Raw genomic sequence first — 25172 nt, forward strand, 5'->3', positions numbered from 1 at the left:
CCACTGAAATCGCCTTTACACTAGCACCTGCCCCTCTAAACTGTCTGGCTTTGGTTGATGATGCCAGAGTGGAAACAAAGTTTTCAAAGCCGTGGCATTGTCCCAACATGCCGCCTGCCGTGCCGCTTTCTTGTGTCTGTAAAGTTTAGATGACACATTTTACCTCACATTGTATCAGATCAAATCCTTATATGTGTTAAAGGAAATTTGATCACTACATTCAGATCAGCTCAAAAGACTCATGTGAAATGTGATTTGATCTTTTATGAAGACATCTGCCTTGGGAAAGCCAGGCTAAGAGCAAAAGTCCCACAAAAGAGCTTGGGCTGGCATTGAAACCTTTGTCTCCTTGCAACCTGGTTGAAGTACCAGTGGGATGTCTGTGAGCATGCTGAAGCAGACATCCCTGTTACAATGCTGTCATTTCTCTTCCCTCCCATCAGCATCCTGCGTGTTGGATCAGTCCATCCTCCCTTCTTCTCGTCCCTCCTCATCTCTCCCACCAGACTTACTCTTTACCATCCCATGTTTCTTCTCAGGGATCCTGAGCTCCACAGCGATGCATCCCCGTGCCCCGACACAGCGGCCGAGGATGGCATCCATTTCACATATCACTCTGGGAAATCTATTAACAACAGATTTCTGTTTTTCCCTTATCCATTGTTCTCCTGTTGATTTCTTCCCCTTGTTCCTCTCCTCCTTCTCTAACTCCCCATCCTTCTCTGTTTGCGTTCTGTTTATTTTTGATTTCCTACCCTGTGAAGTGGCCGTATCAAGTACCTCGATATGTATCAGATGCTGCTCCACATGTCCCCACCCTTAGGTTTGGGAAAGAAATGTCCGCCAAGAATCGCCTACAAGGTAGACCCTCCTCTTCCTCCATCTTTTTCCCCTGTGCTCGACAACCTTTCTCCCATTGGCGTGAAATCAAGCCAATGTCTGTGCTCTGCAGTGTTCCCTTGTTTCTTCACTTTATTTTGCTGGCCCTCTCTGATATTTTTCGTGGAAGCCCCTACCTCATCTTTACTGCCTTTACTGTTTCGTTGAGCTTAGTTGCTTATGTGGGCTCAAATCTGCATCGCCGATTACAATGAGTGGGAGCTTAACTAAGAAGACTTAATTAAAATATGTTGTGTTTATGGAGGAAATTTGCTCAAGTATGTCACTATTTCCTTTGAATGGTACATCCTAGATCATTTTAGTTTGTGGAGCAGTGTGTGTGTGTGTGTATATGTGAGTGTGTGTGTGTGTGAGTGTGTGTGAGTGTGCCTATCTGGGTGTTAGAATGCCACCACAGCAAATCATTGTGTCATTTTAATTGTCATTCTTCATGTATTCAACCCCGTTTCCACCTAATTACCATGTGATCTGTATCTGGATATTTTGTCTAAATCAGGGCAACAGCATGGCAACAGTTGTAAAAGCTCACAGAATGCAATCATCGTCATCAAGATCTACAGCGGTGGAGACACTTAAAATTTTATACAATCTCAGATATTATCATGAATGAATTGTGGAAAAATCTTTTTTGTGTTTCAGAAAGTGTGGCTGCTTTAGACAGACACAAATTCGAGTGATTTTTTTGTTTACAAGAAAAACTAGCAAAACTAAATTCTACCAAAATGACCCAATACTCAACATTTGTTATTTTTATGAAACCAATCGATTTTAAGTTTTAAATGGCTTTTTTAGGATTTGATTAGCATTGTGGCTGTGATTGTACTAAAACAAATTGCATTTGAAGAAGGAACCTAAGACTGATTCTTAATGCAATATACATGCAAATGTATGGGGTGTGCGAAAACGTTTTTCCACCACTGTACTTGTACTGATAATAATAAACTTTACTTTATAGCACCTTTTCAAAACTGGAGTTACAAAGTGATTTACAGGGCATTAACCTACACAAAGCATTAGATACGACAATAATAGAAATAAAACATCAGTAATAAACAGTGCAACCTCAGAAAGACCAATAAGCAAGCCTCTGATTAGGAACAAAAGTTAACTCAGTGCCAGTCTTTACTGGCGGGTTTTTCAAAGTTTTCAAACTGAGGAACTTACTGAGTTGTTCTGATCGTCATGGAGTCCTTGTTCCATAGTCTTGGGGCTAAAACAGTCAAAGCATGGTTCTCCTTGGTTTTGAGCATGGATTGTGGGGTGTTTTAACAGTAGCTGGGTTTCAGATCTGAAGCATCGAGGTGCAGAATAAGGTATTAAAAGTTCTGATATTTGGAGTAGGGCCAGACCATTAAGAGATTTAAATGTGAATAACAAAATCTTAAACGGAATTTCGTTAATGAATGAGGCCAGTGTATTTGTGCCAGGACCAGAGTTATGTGTTCCCTGTACCGAGTGTTTGTGCGAAGTCTTGCTGCAGTTTTTAACTAATTGTACCTGGGTGATTATTGAGTTACTAAGGCAATTGAATAAAGAGTTACAATAGTCCAGGTGGGAGAAAATGAGGGTGTTTTGAAGCTGCTCCGTTATGTTTCTGGGGAGAGTTGGTTTGTTCTTTGTAATGTGACCCCCACGTTAGTTGCTGCAAGTGTTGTATTGGTTGAAAATAGTCCGAGGTGGGAGGCGATGTTGTGAGAAATGAGGTTGGGACCACAGTTTTACCTGTGTTCAGTTGTGGGATGTTAGCTACCATCCAGTGAGGCAGTATTGCAGAGAGTGTAGATTGTCCTGATTGTCCTGATAGATGATATGTATAACAGACAATCATGAACATAGCAGTGGTGGGAAATGGGTGTTGTTGCGAATTATATGGCAAACATGGACTCATTCAGACTGCAGAGGGTGAAGGCTCTGTGTAAAGACGTCGTGGTCGTGAGGGACTCCACAGGGCATGAGGACAGAAGATTAAGTATGATGAAAACCAGTTAAAAGCTTTTCTACAGATGCCCAACCAGTTCCTGAGCCTGTTTCATAGAATTTTGTGGTCAGCTGTGTTGAATGCTGCACTCAGGTCCAGCAGAAAAAGAACTGTGACACTGCCAGAGTCTGCATTCATTGGGATGTCATTGGTACTTGTTCATTTTTTTCTGCACCCAGACTGGAAATCGCCAAATGTAGAATTATTTTGAATTGCTTCCAAAATTTGATTGGCAACCACAATGGAGCTTGAAGATTTGGCAGTAGTTTTGGAGTGTGGAGGAAATTAATCTTTATAGTATGCTCACGTTTTGTTTTGTTTTTTTTAAAGTTTGTTTTACGAATTGAAATATCACCTAACTTCACCTCATCTTAAGCTGCTCATCAAGAGCCACTTCTTCCCCAGAAAATGAAAACTTTAGAATTGCTCAGGATGCAGCTAATAGGTGCAAGACGAGGGTCATAATATTATAGAGAGGCAGCTACGGTAGCAGTAGTTCTGGTGGGCTTCTACATAAGGATGACCTACACAAAATTAGCTGCAGAAATGCCTTCCATTTATGTAATTTGTGAATGCTTCTTTTATTTCAGTTGAGACTCACTCGGTATAAATGCTTAAAAAATACAACATTTTCTACATTTCTTTTGATGTTTTAGGCTAATTGAGTATATGACTATTAAAATGCCATTAAACTGATTTATTGAAGCTTTTTTAGGCTTTTCAAAAAAAATAATCATCCTGGTATTAAAGAGTCATTTCTTTGTTACCCTCAGAAGAATGTCATGTTAAAAACATTGCTTTTCTGTGGTTGTACGGTAAATAGTTTTGGCACTCTAAATGTGTAGATTTTGACCAATCTGACAACACCATCAGGGAAGGTTCTTTATATTTCTAATTAAGTATTTAATCCCAAATTCAAAATAAATGCAGAACTTTGGAGCTGATGGTATGAGCATATAACAAATACAAATATAGAATACTGATGTTACTGGGCCTAGATTGTAAATGGGGCCATATGAAATACATGTGGGCATAATGTAGTACACCCACAATGGAATCAGGTCCAGCAGAATAAGAACTGTGAGACTGCTGTTAGGCTGTAAAATGTTTAGAAACAAAACCTGGTTAGGATTCTCTTGTAAATATAAGACATCATTTACTGTCTAAAGAGCTACTTATCTTTTGAAAGCTGTTGATGTTCTTCCTTTTACCTGATTGTGTAAACTCTTGTTGGCTGTGTCGACGTGTGCGTGTTTGGTGTGTGTGACCATATGCAAATTAGCCTGGTTGTACGTGTGTGTGTGTGTGTGTGTGTGTGTGTGTGTGTGTGTGTGTGTGTGTGTGTGTGTGTGTGTGTGTGTGTGTGTGTGTGTGTGTGTATGTGTGTGTGCGCACTTGGCTCACAGTTCTTCATCCCCGTCTCATTCTGACTCTGGTCTTTCTTATTCTCTGCTCTGCCACTGATAGCACATGTAGGTGAATGCTTTTTGTGTTCAGGGGAGCTCAACTCTTACAGCAACAATCCCACAGCACTCTCTATGCATCTATATGATGCCGTTAGTCCCATATAAACCAAGTCTTCATGCTAAGGCTGCCCAAGCTTGGTGGAATGGAAACTCTTATTGCTAGTTGCCACTGTACATGTAGTGCATACTCAACCTCCTCAACTCCAAGTTGATGATTGCTATAATGGCAACCACAGAGTCGAGCTCCTGCGACTGTCGAGGCACCTCCATGGTTATGCGTTACATGCCTTCTCTCACCTTTTTTTCAGTCAACGTCAGTCTTGCACCAGTGCACTTTGACTTGCAGCGTAGTGCATACTGTAGCCAGTAGCAGTGAATGTGAATGTCTAGTTTGTCTCTTCTGTACGTACTTATAGAGAAGGCTTTTTGTGTGCTGAACTGAGTCTCACATTTTAGCAATGTGGCCAAATTTGCACACTTTAACCCAAGTTTAGCAAACAAAGGGGAATTCACAGAGGGAATTAGATCACAGCAGCACACAGATTGATTTCTCTGGGTGGACTGTGTGTTCTGATCAGGTAGTTTGCTACCACTTAGGAAACTAACGTTGATATGTCACCTAACCTTTTCCTCAGCGCCTCGTCAAAATGAACATGCCCATCGCTGACGACAACACAGTTCACTTCACCTCCACCCTGATGGCCCTGATTCGCACTGCCCTGGAGATCAAACTGGCTTCAGGTCAGAGAAACACAACACACATCATTTCAACTTAAGTGAATCAGACTATAAAACAGATTAATTCCAGGGCTTTCTCTGGTTTTCCCATCTCAAGAATACAAATGTGCAAGAGTGATGGAAAATGAAACTAGAAAGTGTCTGAAGAAATTTTGAGTTTGCCAGTACAACTACTGCTGGTTAGTATGTCCTTCTAGAATTATACTTAAGGTATAATATTTATAGGTAAGTTTTATTTTGAAAAGCCAGCATAGAGTCCCAGGAAAGCTTTTTGTAACATTTTAGAACTTTTATTTTGATACTGTATTGTACCTCAATGCATACTGTAATCAGCTAACTAGGGACTTTTATTTTGAAAAGCCTAAATATGTAAACTTCCATCCCCCAAGTCTTGTTACAGTCTTGTTCCTCTTAAAAAACCATGCAGCTGCTATAGATCCTTCAACCAGTTACCTGGGAGAGATTTATTTAGAAGATTGATCCTACAGATATGGAGCCACTGAACACTGTTTGTCTTATGGATTTTGGTCTGGAACATGTTAGAACGTATCAAGACTTTGTTAATGGCATTAGTAAAGTGTGGATTTGTCTTAGAACTGTTGTCAGACATATCCTGTCAGTAGACCACACAATAACATTGTGCATTGCTGATGGATGAAGTCATGTTTGGAGTCCTCCTTTCTTAGTCCATAATTATTAAGCCAGTCACCTGTGAGTCACTGGTTACCGTTCTGATTCCCACCATTTCAGTGCAATCTTGTTTTGAACAAGCGTATGTATTTCCATGTACATATTTCATATTGTGTATATATTTGATGGCAGGTTCAAGGGACTCACTGTTCATGATTTTCACCCAACATTTTAGAGGACTGATATAATGGGAGTCAATGAGACTTTTGGTCGGCACACTGTGCTCAGAGGTAAATCATGGAAAAAAACAAGTCCTACAGCAATGGGACTCACACTGAGTGAAAGAGGACAGAAAAAATAAGATTTTCCTTGGGCCAGGGGATTACATCAGTTGACTCAAATTTCACTGCCAATACGATATCAGGGGACTCAACCTCAGTAGCAATCTTTGAAACAGACTCTGGAGCAAGGAAAACAGCTGCTGATGACTGGGCCCATTGTTTGACCCAGGTGCACACTCTTTCACACTACAAGGTATTGACTAGAACAGGAACAGACTCTAAAACATGGGCATGGGCTGGAACAGTAACAGTTTGTGGAACAGAGGAGGTGTCGGCCGTAGAAGGACAGCTGAAGTGTTGACCAGAGCAGGAACAGACTAGGGAACAGGTTTGGGATCAGACGTCAGCTGACTCAGAAACAGGCTCATGAAAAGAGCAGACACGAATCGACTCAGGACTTTGTGTCAGCTGACTATGGCACAGGGAAGGGCTCAACACAGATTGGCAGTAGCAGGGCTTGATATGGGTTTACTCAGGAACATCCTCAAGAATAGAAGAGGTGCCAACCAGCCCATGGTAGTTTGACTTTTACCAATGCTGCTTATCAATCTGGTACTTTAACAGTTTTGTTATTGGTACTTAGATTTTTTTCAAGAGATAAACTAAACAAATTAAGTACAAAATAAAACTGCTTGATTTTTTTTCAAACATACTGTATAGAAATTAAAATTTATATCGACACTAATTTGTTGAAGGAAATAATCAGAATGTTGTGGACAATGTCACAGGTTTTACTCACAAAATAAAATGTTATTAAATTGTATTAAAGTGTTCAAGATTGCATTAGAAATTAAAGCTCCACTTTAAACAAATATTAAGTAAATGTCAATACATTTTGATAAAACCTCTTTCCTTCCTCACTTTTCAGTATAAAAAGAATGCAAAACTTTGACAGTATTTGTACTGTATGTCTTTAGTAGTTTTGTGAAGAAAACATTTAAAGTAGCCTACTTCTTCCACTAAAATCAACATTCAGTCAGAGAAACAGTAAAAATTAAAGCTGCAAGCAGCGATGGACGGGTCCTCGCATCCACGCTGGTCGGCGAATCCATGCACGTTCACCAGGTGGCACTGTGACTGAGAGTGTGTGTCGGCCTCTGAATCACATCTGGACCAGAGTTTAATCACACGTAAAATTTCAGCCAGATTGGAGCATGTTCAGACTAGTTATACAGCATTTCCTGCCCATCCACCACCAGGTGGCGCTGTAACTCAGAGTGTATTTCAAACAGTGGATGTGATGAGGGCTGGACTCTGATCACTCATGAAAAGTTTCAGGCTGATTTGATCATGTAGAGGCCAGTTATACAGCATTTATTGTCCCTCCAACAGGTGGCGCTGCAACTGAGAGTGTCTGTTGGCCTGTAGATGTGATCAGGATTGGATTGTGATCACACATGGAAAGTTTGAGGCAGATTGGAGCATGCAGAGGAGAGTTATACAGCAGTTGTTGTTTCATGGCGAAGCATCGAAACTCTAATGGTCGCCATGGCCACGCCATTTGGCTTCTGGTTAAACTTTTGATAACTTTTCCAAACCAAGTCCTGCTGTGTGGACTGACAAAATTTCAGGTCTCCTGGAATTATCCCCTAGGAGGTATTAACTCTCAAAAATGAGAAAAATCATCAAAAATCTCACAATTAATCCAAGATGGCCGACTTCCTGTTGGGTTTAGGACATGGCTCCAAGAGGCTTTTTTGTGCGTCCTGATGTGCTCTATAAGCCTCCCAAATTTCATGGATGTAGGTGAAACGTGCTGGAGGGGCTGTTTGTTAAAAATACTGTAGGGGGCGCTATAGCATGTGCAGTGCCGAGATGCATACAGTGTTGTTCCTTGGGTCAATGGTGATGTGTGTGGTAATTTTTGTGAGCATTGGAGTATTCCTAACCTGTCAGAAAGGGCTTTGTTTTTCATGGCGATATTTGGTTGCTACGGCAACAGCGTTGCATGAAATGTCACACCCTTCACAGTGTGTGATTGTCAAGAGGTGAAGACTCGACTGACCAATTTCCAGCATGATATCACCAAGTTTGGGGCCATTGTACCTGAAAATATAAGGCCTTAAACTTACTATTACCAACAGGTGGCGCTATGACTTTTTCAAAATTTATGAGTGTGGATGTGTTCAGACTGGACCTGGTATCCAGCATGTGAAGTCTGAGGCAGATAGGATGTTGTTCAGCTGAGATATGAATCGTTAAATTTTCATGGCGAAACATCGATGACAAGTCACCATTTTCACTGGGATGCATCATCAATGTGTTTAGGCTGTTGTCACTGCATTTGAAGTGAATATGATCAACCGGGTAACAATAGGGCATGAAAGTGTAAAAGATGTCTATTTCCTGAAACCACAAGGTGGCGCTATGACTATCAATGAATATCCCTATGTGGATGACATCAGGACAGGACTGTCATCATACATGTAAAGTTTCAGGCAGATTGGAGCATGTTGAGAAGAATTAGACACCAATTCCTGTTTCATGGCGAAGGATCAGTTGTTTGAGGCTCCGCCATGGCCACACCTTTTGGCTTCTGGTTGAGTTTTTGATAACTTTTCAATCAGAAAGGTCTGGTGAATGTACTGGCCAAATTTCAGTTCTCTCAGACTTATCCACTAGGAGCTATAAATTTTGACAAATGTACAGCAAATTCAAGATGGCCGACTTCCTGTTGGGTTTAGGGTGTGGCTGTGATTGACTTTTTGGTGTGTCCTGATGTGGTGCATATGCCCACCAAATATTGTAGCTGTAAATAAAACATTGTGGAAGTTGGCCTAATGACCACTTTTTCAATTTTGCAGGTGGCGCTATAGAGCCATTTTTCCACACATATGCGCAACTCCCATAAAATATCAAATTTTTCGCCAGTCCTGATGTGCACGCCAAATTTCACGCGTTTTGGTTCATGATAAGGCCGCCAAAAAGGCAAGTCATTTCCCGAGGAGCGATTAAGTTTGAAAAATTTACAGCAAATTGAAGATGGCCGACTTCCTGTTGGGTTTAGGGCGTGGCTGTAATTGACTTTTTGGTGTGTCCAGATGTTCTGCATATGCCCACCAAATATTGTAGCTGTACATGAAACATTGTGGCAGTTGGCCTAATGACTACTTTTTCAAGTTTGCAGGTGGCGCTATAGAGCCATTTTGCCACGCACATGCGCAACTCCCATAAAATATCAAATTTTTCGCCAGTCCTGATGTGCATGCCAAATTTCACGCGTTTTGGAGTATGATAAGGCCGCCAAAAAGCCAATTTACTTTACGGGAGAAAAAAAAATAAATAAATAAAAAATAATAATAATAATAATAATAATAATAATAATAAACCCTAGGGTTTCAATAGGGTCCTTGGCACCGCTGGTGCCTTGGACAGTCGGTGCCCTGGCACCGCCTGTCCTTCGCACCCTCGGTGCTCGGACCCTAATAAGACTTTGTCTTCTGCCCCTAAAATCCCTAAATGTTGCTATTCTGTGCTCAGAAAGTGAGATTAAAATTCTGATTGACAGTTCAAAAGTTTCTCTCAATTTTAGAGAGAATTCATGAAAATAGTTACAGTTCAAACCGCTTGATGAATGCATACTTTTAATCATTAGTTTGTATAGTTTACTTCACTCTGTGCGCAGGCTGCTAGCAAACATAACATACCTGGTCACTGAGGAATGACATTCAAGCTCAACAGGCCAACATTTCTCTGCCTGTGTGTGATGAGCTTTACTGAACATTTCGACAGATTGATCATATTTCTGCTCTTATGTGGAATGACTTGTTACTTTTGTGGTAACATTTTCTGCATCAACTGTCGTCAACTCTAAACATGAATGGTCTGTGTGCCGATGCACAGACCTGCAGGTTAATGACAGAGCTGCTCCACCCAGCATAAACCAGATGTTCTATCTGTCGGAACCTATAGCTCCAACAGACAGAACACTTAGATTTAGAAAACGGAAGTGCATCATAGACACAAAAACATCATACATGTCTTATGGTGATGAGACTGAATGTCTCAACACAACATCGGAGCTTATTGAACCTCCTGTATTTGTTTTTTTCCTCGGGGCTCTTAATACCAGGACTGGTTACCCATCCCTAGCCAGGATGCCCGATTTCACAACCAGGACCTCCCCAATGTTGTGGAACTAGAACCTCTACCACACTAGAGCGCAATAAGGTTGAGGTACTTGAAGGCAATAAGGATGAAGGGCTTGGCTGCAGTGAGAAATCACACTGGCAGGAGCCATGCGTCCTTCTGGAAGGCTTCCCAGATAAGGCAGGGGAGTGGCAGGTTTGGGGAAGCCCACTGGAAAACTGAGTGTAGCTTAGTAATCCAGGAACTTGCTTGGAAACAGGCTGGAAGCTAGCAGGCTGAAGGCTGGCTTACTCCAAAGCTGACAGGAGGCTACCAGGCCAATAGGTAGCTGACTCAGCACCTGGAACTGGTATGAGGCTAGCAGTTCCTTGGCTAGCCAGTTTAGGAGCTGAAACTGTCATAAGGCGAGTTGGCCAATTGTTGGTCAGCTCATGAGCTATAACTAACATGAAGGTAGTAGGTTGATGGCTAGCTGACACAGAAGCTAAAACTGACAGGATGCTACCAGGTCAATAGCTAGCTGACTCAAGAGCTGAAGGGCTTGTAGACCACAGTTCTTTCTAGTAATGAAAGTAGAGGTGGTCGTCAAAAAAATCTAAAATCGACACATTTCCTTCTGGTGACATAGCATGTCATGTGACATGGCCACACAGGGCTGTTTGACGGAACCTTACGTCCAGTTTGAACCATTGGGACTAATGGTTTATACTGGATGTAAGGTTCAGTCTAAATCATTCATCCCAACATGATTATGGGTGTTTTGCTGCTGGTGTTAATGCTTCACTGTGAATTTCACAACCTGCAAAACTACACTGGCCTGGACAGAGAGTACGTCCAGTTCCAGTTTACTCAAGAGAAATGTTTCTGTATTTATGCCACTATGGAGACAGATACTTTTAGATCCCTCATCCATAACTTAATGAGACGTCAGAGCTCCACACAGACAGCATCTGTAAAGAGTAGGCCAGAAGATGCGCAAGACAACAGCTACAGAGAACAGACCACCGCTGCCATCTATGATTCAGAGCAACACATGATTGCTCTAGCATAAAATTGACAAACTCCAACTCCCAACAAGGAGATGCTTTGAGTACTGTGAGTGTTGTATTGTGCTTTTTACTGAGACTTGGCTACACTCAGATCTTTAACTGTTTAACTGAAATGAAGGTGTTGTCACTCATTCGATTTGACAGAAGCCGTCAGGGAAAAGCAAAGGCAGTCATCTCTGTCTGCATATAAATGGTGCAGAAAACGCAGCGTCTGGTAACAAAGTCTGCAAACATGACCTGGAACTGCTGTGTTGTCTCAGGCCGTGTACTTATCCTGAGAGTTTTGAAATATTATGTGTTTAGTTTATGGCAACACAGGTGACAGACTGTTCATGAACAACTACATTGCATCCAGTATCATGGGAGACTGATACTTTAACAGCACATTGCCAGGATTTGAACAGTTCAAATGCAACCCCCCTCCCCCCCCCCAAAAAAAAAATGACTTGACAAATGTTAAGGCAGTGTAAAATATGTGCACCCTGCATTGCTAAACCACCCTAATCAATTTCTGATCATAACAGTTTACACTTGATTCCCCACATGCAAGATAGCTCTAAAACACAGCAAGCCACTATAAACTTGTGGTCACCAGACAGCATACAGTCATGGAAAAACTTAAACCACCTTTGTTTTCTTCAATTTCTTGTTGACTTTACCATTTTTTATTTTGAATAAACAAAAACCTAAGGATACAAACTGGGGGAAACTAGAAACAGCAGGGTGGACTGGACAGAGAGGAAAGGCAGAAATCTGACAAACCAAACCTAAATGAGAAAACAGGCAAGACTACAAAATTCAACAAAACTCTGAACTAACAGAGAGGAAATCTAAGAAAACCACAGATGAATAAACTGAACTAATCCACTGAAGGGGCATCTAAGCAGGCTCAGGGAATCTGGGAGTTTGCGGAACACAAGACAAAGTTACAGCAGGTTGGAGGCAGAACAGGGACAGGTGGGAATGCAAAGGGGAAAGTGAGTCCAGGTGGGGAAGAGCAGGAATCGGCAGGAGTACGGGCTCAGACCTCTGTCCATGAAGCTGTTGCAGTCAGGAGATGAAGCAGGGATCTGAGGGAATCCAAAGGGGGAACAGAGTCCATGTGTGGCTCTGAAGAAAAGCAGAGATCTGACAGTCTGTAGTCCAGAAGAGAGTGAGTGACTGAACTGTGCTTATAGCTGGAGGTGTGATTGTGAACAGGTGAGCGGAGTGAACAAATTACTGCAGCTGGCTCACATTGCTGCAATCAGACTGCAGCCTGGAGATGCAGTACACACACACACACACACACACATGTTTGTTTTCTATACCGGTGGGGACTTACCATTGACTCCCATTCATATCTAACTCCTAACCCATACCCTAACCCTAACCTTAACCATCACCAAATCAATGCCTAACCCTAAACAAACGTTTTTGCACTTTTACATTTTTTATTAACAACAATATGGCCAAGAAAACGGTGTTGCCACCCGTGGGGACCTCATTTTAGGTCCCCACCGTAAGACAAGTCCCCACCTTTATAGCAAATAGTCAGGTCAAAGTCCCCACCTGTATAGCAGAAACAAGTATACACACACACACACACACACACACAGAGAGAGAGACGACAGACAGAGAGAGCCAAAGGGACAGACAGGTCAAAACAGATAGACAGATGAAGAGGAACAAGGAGGGAGAAAGAAGAGAAAAGAGGAAGAAGGAGGCAAGGAATAGGGCTAGAGCAGGGGTCATAACATGTGGTAAATATATCAAACAGGAAATATTACTAAATCATATCTTAAATCCATAGTATTGCTATGTGAAAAAGGCACAGCAGTGTCTGTACTTTTTAAGGTTATCAAAGAAGCCCAGTCTGTCCCAGGAACTGCTGCTGTCCTTCTACAGATGTTCTGTCGAAAGCATCCTCACCAACAACATCTTAGTGTGGTACAGGAGCAGCTCTCAGACTGACAAGAAGGCTCTGGAAACAGTCAGGAAGTCCGTAGAAAGCACCATAGGAGCTGTCGTCTCTGTCAGACATCTGTGCAGGGCCAGAAGCATCATCTCTGACAGCTCAAACCCTGGACACAGCCTGTTCTCACTGCTGCCCTCAGGAAAGAGCTATAGATCCATCCAGACCCGCACCTGCAGATTCACCACCACGTTTTACATAAGTAATACGAGAACTGAGCACATTATAGCTGCACACCAATAAATATTTTTCCCTTATCCAAGAGACAGATGTGTTCCAAGAGCCAGCTGTTATTTGATGTTCTCAGATCTTGAAATGAGTTCATCTGAGTCTCACTGAAAAGCTTTGTGCTGTGCTGACAGTGTCTTCTGGATTCTCTGTCCTCGTTTTGCTTCATGCGTATGCACTTTGAACTAGAAAAGCACTCAGAGAGTGCAGACCTCCCCCAAGGATAGAGAGGAAAACAGGAAACCCATGCAGTAAAGGATCATGAGCTGGAATTGAACCTGCGTCTCTGACACAGTTCTGTTTACAAATCACATTCTTAACCAGTTGAGCTATCTGGACACCTTGTTCCAATTTGTTGGACGACATTCTAACCTATGATGTTTTTTTGTCACATTTTGGACCACATACTAAACATACTAAAAAATTCAAAGTGATCCAGAATCCAGGATACTTTGCAGATTGCCACCAAAATTAAATCAGCTCTTCCTCTTACCATAGTCTACATCCCCTCAAAATTTCATGTGAATCTGCCCAGGTGTTTTTGAGTTATCTTGCTAACAGACAGACAGACGGACAGAAGGACAGATGGACAGACAGACAGACAGACAGATGCCCGGTGTCACATAACCTCCTTGGCGGAGGTAATGAGGATTTCTCCTTTTGCCTCATCTTAGGAACAATTCTTTTACTCTTACATTTGATTGCGTTGTATATCTAGAATGAGTTAGTTGTTAGTTCAGAGTCTGTACTTTATATAGCTCTGTGAATAGCAGTTGATCTGTGTGCTATGAGATTAAATCTGTCTCTTTCTCTCTGGATTTCCAGGAATGGTAGCCCAGCGACTATCTGATGCTGAGTTAAAGAAGGAGTTGTCCACAGTGTGGCCCAGCCTCTCTCAAAAGACCATGGACCTGTTGGTGACACCACATAAACGTAGGCATTCTCTACATTTTGAGCCTTCCATTCTTTTACACAACAATTTAAATAGCCTCATCTTCTAAAGAGAAATGTAAAACAAAACATTCTTTAATTATGTCACTGAACTTCTGTTTACAGCTTTTTGAGAAAACAAATGATGTATCATCTTCATTGAGCACTGACAAACTAATTTTAAAAATGTGAAATTTCACCTATAAATGTTCATACTTTGCCTACTGTAATCATTTTTCTCATATTCTCATGCACATAAAGCCGTGAAGCACTATATGCCATTGAGTACCCTGAAAGTCTCAGGGTACGATAAAGACAGCATATAATGCATCATCATAGAGACATGATGACTGCTTTTTTACCATACATGTCACAAACCAGGCGGTTAAGAACCCAAGCAGCAGGGAACAGGCAGATGGGTGAATTAATAATGACATTTAATATATTTTACAGAACCAAGAATAATCAAAACTGGAGGCACTGTGAATGAACAGAACAGGGCTCTAAACTGAAACTAAAAGCGACGGCACACGGCCGCGGTGGGGGCCAAACTAAAACTAAACTCTGAACGGGGAAAGGTGACTCGCGTGATGTCCAGGGGGGTCGGAAGACGGGGCAGAGACAGCTGACAAAGCCGATAGCGGGGACATGACTGGTGCGGCGGAGCAGGGAGAATCCGGAGTAGACCAAGGGATGTGTGGAGAAGAGGAGGGAAGACGAGCAGACGTGGGTTCCGGGGTGAGGGGAGGAAGACGGGACAGGCGAGGGAATCCAGGGGCAGACAGAGTCCAGACAGAGGATAGGTGCTCGATGGAGAATCGCATGCAATGGCCCAGCAACGAGCTGTGAGGAGAGCCAGGCTTTTATCTGCCGGCGATTGTTGATCACCAGCAGCTGGGCTTCTTCACAGCCGCTCGTAATTAGACGAGCCAGAGCACAGGAGCAGGAGGAGGCGTGACAATACAAGGTGCTCTGGATTTGCTTCACCACCTGTCATGCAAATGGAAAATAAAAGTCTAAGCTGCTTTCATTATGTAGTTGCATACATTGATGATTTACTTAATGAACTAGATCTAGATTAGGACTACATCTGGAACCTCAAATTTTAAAGACTGTTACTATGTGAGCACAGAAAAAATTCAGCTTCTTCACAAATAACGTCCCAGCAGTTCAGGTACTTCTGGTATGTCATGCTAGCTTAGTTTTGTCCATAAAACTTACCAATGCTCTGATCGAACGCAATTTTTCTTTTAACAGTTTACTTGTAAGCTCTGTTGACTGACAGCTCTGGCCATGATCCCTGACTAGCCCCGAGATTCACTTCTCTAGTCTATGGTCCATCGAAATGCTGTTTGTTAAAGGCCACATTAAACATTAAAAAACATTAAATAGAATTTCAAATACCTCTTTGCTAAAGTTGCTGTTTAGTGAGATTAGATTCCAACACATTCTTGTAGTTATTTAACATTGTTACAAATGTCAGAGGGATTTTATTTGAGGTTTTCTTTCTACTACAACAGAACCTGGATGCTGAGTTTTCACTTTGACTGTTAATATGCTGGCTCCAAGACAGTAAAATGGGTAAATAGTAATAATAATAAAGAAATTCACAGTTAAATGAGTAATACCTGCTGCTGACGATCCAATTACGCAGTAAACCTTTTTCACAGCAGGGGTCGGGGGGGGGGGACTGGAGAAGAGGCAGGGTGTCGGACAAGGAAACATATAACACACACTGGAATACATGCATGATAAGAGCAACATAGATGACACATACCAACTACAAACCAATGCTGAAATTGATTCAAAAGTTTACTGTTATGGTGCATGGACTAATTCTTCCGCATCACTCTGAGACAAGAGATTCCTAATTTTACAGTATTTCTCAGGTGAAAGAAGGAAGTCCTACAGACTTGTTTTATGTGTGAGTTCAAGGACATGTTCTGGTCAAAAATAATTCTGAGGTTTCTCACAGTAGTATTGGAGACCAATGTAATACTATCCAGAGTAATTTTATGCTTTGAAAGCAAGTATCTGAGATGTTTGGGGCCAAATATTGTATAGGAGGTGGAAGGATGACAATGTGTGTGTTAGTGTACTGTAAGTAGTCATGTGGATGGACACATGTACCCAGCATGTGTGCAAAAGACAAGACATACTGTGCAGTTATGAGTATTTTGCTGCTACTTTCTGTGTTCATTACATTGATATGTAATGAACACAAAAAGTAGCAGCAAAATACTACAACAAAATAGATGACTACACAAAGGCATCTTCCGTCAGTTCTCCTCTAATGCTTGTGAGATTTACAGAACCAGTCAAAAATTTGGACACATCTTCTCATTCAATGGTTTTTATATATTCTAATTATTTTCTACATTGTAAATTAATACTGAAAACATCAAAACTAAAGAACACATATGGAGTTATGTTGTAGACAATAAACTGTAACACATCAAAATATGTTTTATATTTGAAATTCTTTAAAGTTGTTTTTAAAGTCCCTTTTGCTTTGATGACAGCTTTGCACACTCTTTGACATTCTCTCAATCATTTTCATGAGGTAGTCTCCTGGAATGGTTCTCCAACAGTCTTGAAGGAGTTCCCAAAGATGCTGAGCACTTGTTGGCAGCTTTTCCTTCACTTTGTGGTCCATCTAATTCCAAACCATCTCGGTTGGGTTTAGGTTGGGTTATTGTGAAGGCAAGGTCATCTGACGCAGCACTCCATCTTCTCCTTTTTGATCAAATAGCCCTTCCATAGTCTGGAGGTGTTTTGGAGGTCATTGTCCTGTTGAAAAATAAATGATGGTCCAACTAAACGCAAACCAGATGGGATGTCATATCACTGAAGGATGCTGTGGTAATAATAACAATAATAATAATAATAATAATAATAACTTTATTTATAAAGCACTTTCAGTCAAAGTGCTATACACAAAAAATAAAAACAGTAAAAATAGATAAAAACATTTAAAACAGACAAAAACAAATAAAAAACAGAACAATAAGAAGGACATCAGTAAAACAACAATTTACGATTCAAATGTAAGAGAAAACAAGTGTCTTCAGCTTAGTTTTAAATATATTAATGGACGACGCCTGCCTGATTTCAGCAGGCAGACTTTTCCACAGAGTAGGTGCCCAGAATGAAAAAGCCCGTTCCCCAACCGTCTTTTTACTGACCTTTGGGACATTCAGAAGTCCCGTCCCCTGGGAACGGAGAGCCGGAGTGGGAACATACAGGTTCACCAGGCTGGATAAATAGGATGGGGCAATTCCATGAACAATTTTGTAAGTTAGCAGCAGCACCTTAAAGTCTGCTCAAACATGGACAGGTAGCCAGCAGGCAGATGGGTCCCCCCCATATAGAGCCGGGTTCTGCTCGAGGTTTTTTTCCCTGTTAAAAGGGTGTTTTTCCTTGCCACTGTCGCCTTTGGGCTTGCTCTGGGGGTCAGGCATGTGGGTTCTGTAAAGCATCTTGAGACGATTTGACTGTAATTGACGCTATATAAATAAAATTGAATTGAATTGAATTGAATAGCCAGTGAAGAGAGGCCACTGGAGTAATATGCTGACATTTACTCGTTCTGGTCAGAATGCGAGCTGCTGCATTCTGGACCAGCCATGCTAATTCAGTGTTCCTTCAGTTTGGAATAAATCCCCAACAGCATCACCAGCAAATTACCTCCACACCATCGTACCTCCTCTTCCATGCTTCACGGTGGGAACCATGCATGTAGAGATCATTTGTTCAACTTTTCTGCATCGCACAAAACACGGCGGTTGGAAGCAAAAATCTCAAACTTGGACTCATCAGACCAAAGCACAGATTTCCACTGGTCTAATGTCTAGTACTGGTGTTTCTCTTCTTCTTGTTGTTCGTCCTCAGTAGTGACTTCTTTGCAATAATTCCACCTTGAAGGCCTGATTGGTCAGTCTCATCTGAACAGTTGATGTAGAGATGTGGCATTTATCTAGGCTGTAATCTGAACTGCTGTTAACTTGCCATTTCTGAGGCTGGTGACTCTTAGTCCTCCTTCTCTGGGGTGGTCCTCATGTGAGCCAGTTTCATCATAGCATTTGGTGGTCTTTGCGACTGCACTTGAGGATACATTCAGAGTTCCTCAAATTTTCTGGACTGACTAACCTTCAGTTCTTAAAGTAATGATGGACTGTCATTTCTCTTTATTTAGCTGATTGATTCTTGCCATATGATGGATTGCAACAGTAGTCAAATAGGGCTATCCGCTGTGTACTAACCCTACCCCTATGCAACACGGCTAACGGTGTCAAACACATTAAGAAATCAGGTAATTTCACAAATTGATTCTTGACAAGGCACGGCTGTTAATTCAAAACCATTCCAGGTGACTACTTTGTGAAGCTGATTGAGTAGAATGCCAAGAGTGTGTAAAGTTGTCATCAAAGCAAAAATGGGCTACTTTAAAGAATCTAAAATATAGAATATATTCAGGTTTCCTAAACACTTTTTTGTTTACAACATAAGTCCCTATGTGTTCTTTCATAATTTTGATGTCTTCAGTGTTAATATACAGTGTAGAAACTAATTAAAATAACTAAAACCATTGAATGAGAGGATGTGTCCAAACTTTTGACTGGTACTGTACCTTAAAAATCTTTATGAATTACTTACTGTGAATTGATCAAATTGCTCATGATAACAAGTTCCTTTTCTTTCAGCTGAACCAGCAGACAGACAAGTGGTGATGAACTTTAAAAAGAGCAATGAGTTAGCAGAATTTTCTCCTCTCCTCTTTTTTCCCCCTGTCCTTTCCTCCCTCCTTGTGTCATTTCTTCTGTCCTCAGACAATGAGTTGACAGTGGGGAAGGTTTATGCAGCCCTGATGATCTTCGACTACTATAAGCAGAATCTAGCAAGGAAGCAGCAGCAGAGTGCATCAGACTCTCGGGTACAGCATCCACACCACACGTGCCTGCCAGACACACACACAGACACACACGTGCACGTGCAAAGACTCACACACACACTTACTGGATGCAGTAGTGCGAACCTGCATGCATGTTCCCACATACATGATGCTTGCTCACAGAGATGCTCACTTTGAATGCCTGCCTTTATTTCCACATGCAAAGAAGATACTTTTCCATTCACTAGTCAGTCATTTGTGATTTGCAAGTTATCAACTGCTTTCAAAGTTTAAACTTTCCATGTTAAAGCACCCACAGATTGGTTACCGGTTATAGTGGGCTGTGTGTTTCCTGCCACATTCAAAGATGAACTTGCATTTGGCTGCTGGTAGGCAGTTATTACCAAACTTGCACATCTACTCGTCAGGTGCATGATTGTTCTGCAACCTCAAACACTCACGCAGACACACATACAGAAGGACTATATACAAGCATGACTGCGAAAAAGAATATTCTGCCCCAAGTCTTCATATTTGAGTGGCACGAGCCCCCATTGATAGACCTGGGTCGAACAATATTCTGCCTGCTGCCTCTGAATGTCTTCAGCATGTCGCAATCCGTCTTTCCTCCACAGTTCAAGGTCGGGGCTCTGTTTAAGCCATTGCTGCCTCTGACTCACATGCAGGAGCCTGTGGAGCCTCCCAGCAAGGTTGAGCCTCAGCCCAAGTCTCCTCCCAAGTCCCCGCCTAAGACCAGACTCCCTGAACAATGGAGGCATGCTGTAAGTTCAACGCTTTAGAAACTAAGTCAAAGTAAGTCATCAAAACTTAAAATTGCAGTTCTGCTTAGGAATGTAGCCTACATCCACAGTAGTCTGGCTTTAAAATGTCAGCACTTCTAATTAAGGTCACAATAGGTGTAGATCCAGTTGAATTTTATTAACAATAATAAATAATGGATTAGATTTATATAGCGCTTTTTGGGCACTCAAAGCGCTTCACAATGGATCCATTATTCATTCACTCACACATTCTCGCTCTGGTGGAGATAAGCTACATTTGTAGCCACAGCTGCCCTGGGGCAGACTGATGGAAGCGTGGCTGCCAATCCGCGCCTACGGCCCCTCCAACCACCACCAACAAGTGTGAGAGCAGCACTGGAGGCAAGGTTGGTAAAGTGTCTTGCCCAAGGACACAACAGCACATGACTAGGTGAGAGCGGGAATTGAACCGCCGACCCTTCAATCATTGGATGACTCACGCTACCACCTGAGCCACAGCCGTCCTGTGACTCAGGTGTAGGCTCTGATTTAGCTTCTACAAATAAAGATAAAGATTGAGGGCTTTCATCAGGCTTTCATCAGGCTTTCATTTACAGTCTGTGCATTTAGAACCAGATTTAATATGACACTCACACATGCAGAGGGCCAAAGCATTTTGTGAACAAAAATGATCTCTGTAAATTAAATGCCCTTAGTAAAGTCAGCTTGATAATCAACCTCTGTTAAGATGTCTTCTGTTATTTACATCATCATCCTTTAAATGCATTTACAACGAGGATAGAGACACAGCCTGCATACACTCACACAAATAATAGTTGTATGTGTAAATCAGAGGCTGTGAATAAAACTGGGTTTTTAACATCAAGCCGCAAATCTAAGGTCAGATTTGTCACACTGAGCTACACACCAAACCATACAATGTCAGTTGCTACATGAGTAGGACAAATCGAATTTGGATTTTACAAAATACAAACTGCAACCTAAATTTTATTTATTGTCAAGACTGACAATATGTATACTTTGTGGTCTTCGCTGCCACTGGCGATGAAGTCTTCGTTGTGTCCTCCGAAGCAGGAGTGGATGGTGTAGAAGCCCTGGGTCACACCCTGGTACTTCCTGACCAGCACCCGGTCCTGAAGGTCCCACAGGTGCACTCCCTGAGTTGCTACATTTAACAAAGCTAATCTTCCGTTCTTTGAAACAGTAAAAGACATGATAGGGTGGTCCTCCTGAACTATGTTTCTGTCTGTTAGGTCCTCGAAGTTGTATCCTCGGATGCGCTTTATTGTCAAGACTGACAATAAAGACAAACCTCACTTGATCTACATCTGCAGCTGCCTTTACTTGCTTAAAGTTAAGCAGGTAATGCCCAGAATTAGATTATTTTTTGATTACATGTGGGCCCTAAAGGCAGATTTCTGCTTCAGTTCAAAACATGCCAGAGCTATTGAATGAAATGAAAGCCATAGAATGCCCACCATGTTCGTAGGTATAGCCATAGATATGTAGAGTAGATACGCCAGCACGCTGTAGCAGGCGGCTAAGCGACGTGCCTACGTGGCAGCCATCCTGAAGGAGGCAAAGTTCCCATTCAAAGCAATGCATGTACATTGAAAATAAATCAGAATCTGCTCATTTCTCAACCAATTTTCGTGTGGTTTAGTTTATTGTCAACGTCAAAACATGTGCTATTGATAGAGAATATTTGATCTGAAAAAAAAAACAGAAAAAGGCTTCCTACAAATGTAGCCTGCAATTTTAGTTATATTATTATTTAGGTCCAGAGGCCAGGGAATCTTTTCAGTTCAGCCATTACATATATAAATGTAAATACTTAGATATGTAGAAAATGTTTTGAGCTCAAAAGATATATTTGTAAAGGTAATCAAGTTATTTATTATTAATATTATATATATATATATATATATATATATATATATATATATATATATATATATATATATATATATATAGGCTGTTATATACATATGACAAGGAGCTAGACTAGAACAGGATAGAGTCTATTTACATTTACAATAAACAACACATTTACAATAAACAACAGAATTACTATTAATATTAATTATTATTTATTTATCTCTCTCTCTCTAGGCTGTTATATAGTTGCAGCAAACCCCTCTCTCCTCAGAGCTGTTTCCCACTTCTTCCTCAACCCATAGTCTTTGGGAAACCTACATGGAATAAATAAAAAGTAGACAGAGAAGTAAATAAGTATGTACACAACAACATATTTAAAAAGAAATCATGCTAATAAATTATGTAACCCTTCAACTGAGGTTAGCTTAATTTTACTATTAATAGTTTAACAATATGGGCTATATTTCAGAAGACTGGGAACGACTACAGAGCCTAAAAAAATAACCAGGCAACACCAGAAGAATCACAGAAACACATCAGTTGCATTTAAAGGATTTCTTCTCATATTTAGTGACCTGTTTCGATAAATACAAAAATCAACAATTTTTACCCGGGTAAACATTATAAACAAAAAACAAAACAAAAACAAGCCTTTCAACTTATTTCAATTTAGTCCTGTTTGTGATTGAGGTCACAAGAATCCTGTTGTCACTTTAGTAGTAGACAGTTTGGTCCTACCACACCATAGTATACAGTCTTCAAGTTCATCAAATCCCTTTTTCAGTTGGGGTTCCATTCAATCCCTGGGGTAGCTCGCCATCTTTGGTCTCCAAACGAGTCCTTAAATAACCAGGATCCAGTTCCTGGCCATCTGGAAAAACCTGACCTAAAATAAGGTCAGAATCATCTTTCATTTCTAAACTTCAGTTTCTATTAAATGAAAACAGCTAGCTTTTATTAAATCAAAATTCCATACTGTGTTATTACAGTCTGCGCGAATGGGCACAATTTATTACTGGACCGTGGACCAGAAAACAGTAATTTTTTACTGGACCGAAACAGTTTTTACTGGACCGAATATTTTATGCATACCATACCATGTTTCATGAAATAATCTACCATACTCTCATAGCAACAGCCAAATCCAGCTCAGCATCCACCCTCTCTCATTATACACCTGGTAAATTACCATCTACATGCACTGTCACCGTCACTACACCCTCCCACACCATTCTACCATACCACCATCCACTTTTACCATTGAATTACTCACCATACACGTCCAATTTGACCAGAAAAACAGCTCTCAGCTTCGTTTTGGCGCTACTTTCACACGCTCCTGCAGAAACTTGAATTTGTACTCAGGGATGGGAATTTTCCGCGGATCCGCGGATTTCATTTCAAGGATCCACGGATTTCATTTCAAGTTTGAACACTTTATTGTCGCTGATACTCCCGCGAGATGGTAACGACGTTAACGATAGGTTGCTAACGACGTTAACAAGCTGTCGTTCGATTGTAAACGGCCCACCAATTGGAAGTCGCTGCGCCGCTGCACGCTGCGCCGCCGCCGCCGCACACATTGCATTATCCCTTGGTGATTCTCGGCGACTTTAGGGTGATTTACAGGAAAAAAATTACACCGGACACGAGACCGGTAATGTAGTAAGTTTTACCGGACTTTTGGTACACAAATCGAATTTGACCGATGGTCCGACGTCATTGGCGCACACTGTTATTAACATAATTACATTTATAACTATTGAGTTATTAGAAATAAAAATCTTTGAAATAACACAGTAATCAAATCTCTATATTCAGAAAAAAACCATGGCAATTAAATATCCTTAACCAGGGTTCTCACCAGGATTTTTTTACAGCATAATGGCAGGGACAGCCTGACACTATGCCCACGCGCAATAACCTTCATTGAATCTCACGAGCGGCCGGCCCAGGTGTCAGTTAATGAGCGTCATGCAGATGCTCCCAATGCTTGTGATTTAGGTCACTATTCACCATACATGGCATCACGGAAACAACCGAGACATGCTAATTGTAACCCCGAGATTGGAAGAGACTTAATTTTAGACGGGAACGGGTCAATCGACAGGAAAGTACGGCTGAGGTGGGGAGACATAAATTAACCTAGATAGGCACCCAGTCGATAAAAACAAACGCACAAACGTTATCTGTCAAAATAACTCTCTTTCACAGCGCCAACTGCCCCAATAAAGAAGTTTTCTCACATAAATATGGAAATATTACGCAAGCAAAACACAATACCACAACTTGAAAGGCAGCGTAGCAGCCCTAATCGCGGCCCATTTCGCTGAAATGCGCTGGCGAGAACCCTGTTAACCATATCTTAAATAATGCACTTTAACAATAAACCACAAATCATGACATTTAACTAAAATGTTTCTTTTATAACCAAAACAATAAATGTCCAATAATAAACAATTGCATTTACTATATGCAGCATTTAATGGCAAAATAAAATCATTTCTTCCACACTGAAGCACTTAAAAGCTTCATGTATTCAGTTGAAAATATGCAAATATTAAATAAAGATACTCATTTAAAGTACTATGAAGCACAATAAATACATTTATAAACAACAAAAGAAATCATTCAATTCACAGATTATTACTTTTCAAATAAACACATTATCAGGGTATAGATGTGACAGTTTAATGTCAATGTTTGAGGCTAAATAAATGGTTCAATATGTGGCTAGCGGAGCTAGCACTGGCATGTTATACAGGCTGTAAAGGGTTTGCTAAAGCTATTAGCATCTGTAGCTAGCGAGCTAACAGGCACAGGCACCAGAGCTTTAGTTAGAGATTGTGAGCTCACCATGCAAAATCCTCAAAACCTCTAAAGGTGCGGTGCAGGGATGTTGCCAGAGCTTCAGGTGTTGTTTTCTCAAGTTTCGAGTTTTAGGCCCCATCCACATGAAGATAAAACACTTAACAGTTTCAAAAACGATCGCCATAAAGACAAAGGCTTCTCAGAAAATGTGTGTATCTCCATGAATTCACTCGATATGCATGGAAACGCTGTAAAACACATGCCAGACCTCTAGGTCACACATTAGTGTGTGAATGTGTGTGTGTCTGGGTGAATGGGAGCAATTGTTGTAAAAGCGCTTTGAGTACTCTGACGACTAGAAAATCGCTATATAAGAGCAAGTCCATTTACCATTTAGGGGTGCTTTAACGATATGACGGAAACACGCGCAAACAAAAGAAAAAACAGTGGGCATGCGCACTTGCGGCAAAAGTTGTAAACAGAGACCAAGCCGTGAAGCATGAGTGG

The 25172-nt window shown here is 41.2% G+C and overlaps 1 protein-coding gene across 12 annotated transcripts in view; it reads left to right on the top strand.

Annotated features, from left to right (window-relative positions):
- LOC110964507 (voltage-dependent N-type calcium channel subunit alpha-1B-like) overlaps positions 1–25172 on the top strand; it is a 252634-nt gene that overhangs the window by 202277 nt on the left and 25185 nt on the right. For 9 of the 12 annotated variants that reach the window (XM_051950632.1, XM_051950638.1, XM_051950630.1 and 6 more), the window contains 4 exons: positions 4980–5085; positions 14199–14306; positions 19133–19236; positions 19830–19976. In XM_051950632.1, coding sequence (XP_051806592.1) covers positions 4980–5085; positions 14199–14306; positions 19133–19236; positions 19830–19976 — 465 coding nt within the window. Of the gene's footprint in view, positions 1–764; positions 862–4979; positions 5086–14198; positions 14307–19132; positions 19237–19829; positions 19977–25172 lie in introns of all 12 variants that reach the window. The other 3 variants (XM_051950642.1, XM_051950631.1, XM_051950634.1) reach the window with 2 other exon arrangements.

This window comes from Acanthochromis polyacanthus, chromosome 7 (genome assembly GCF_021347895.1).
Source record: "Acanthochromis polyacanthus isolate Apoly-LR-REF ecotype Palm Island chromosome 7, KAUST_Apoly_ChrSc, whole genome shotgun sequence".
In the NCBI taxonomy this organism is placed as follows: domain Eukaryota; kingdom Metazoa; phylum Chordata; class Actinopteri; family Pomacentridae; genus Acanthochromis; species Acanthochromis polyacanthus.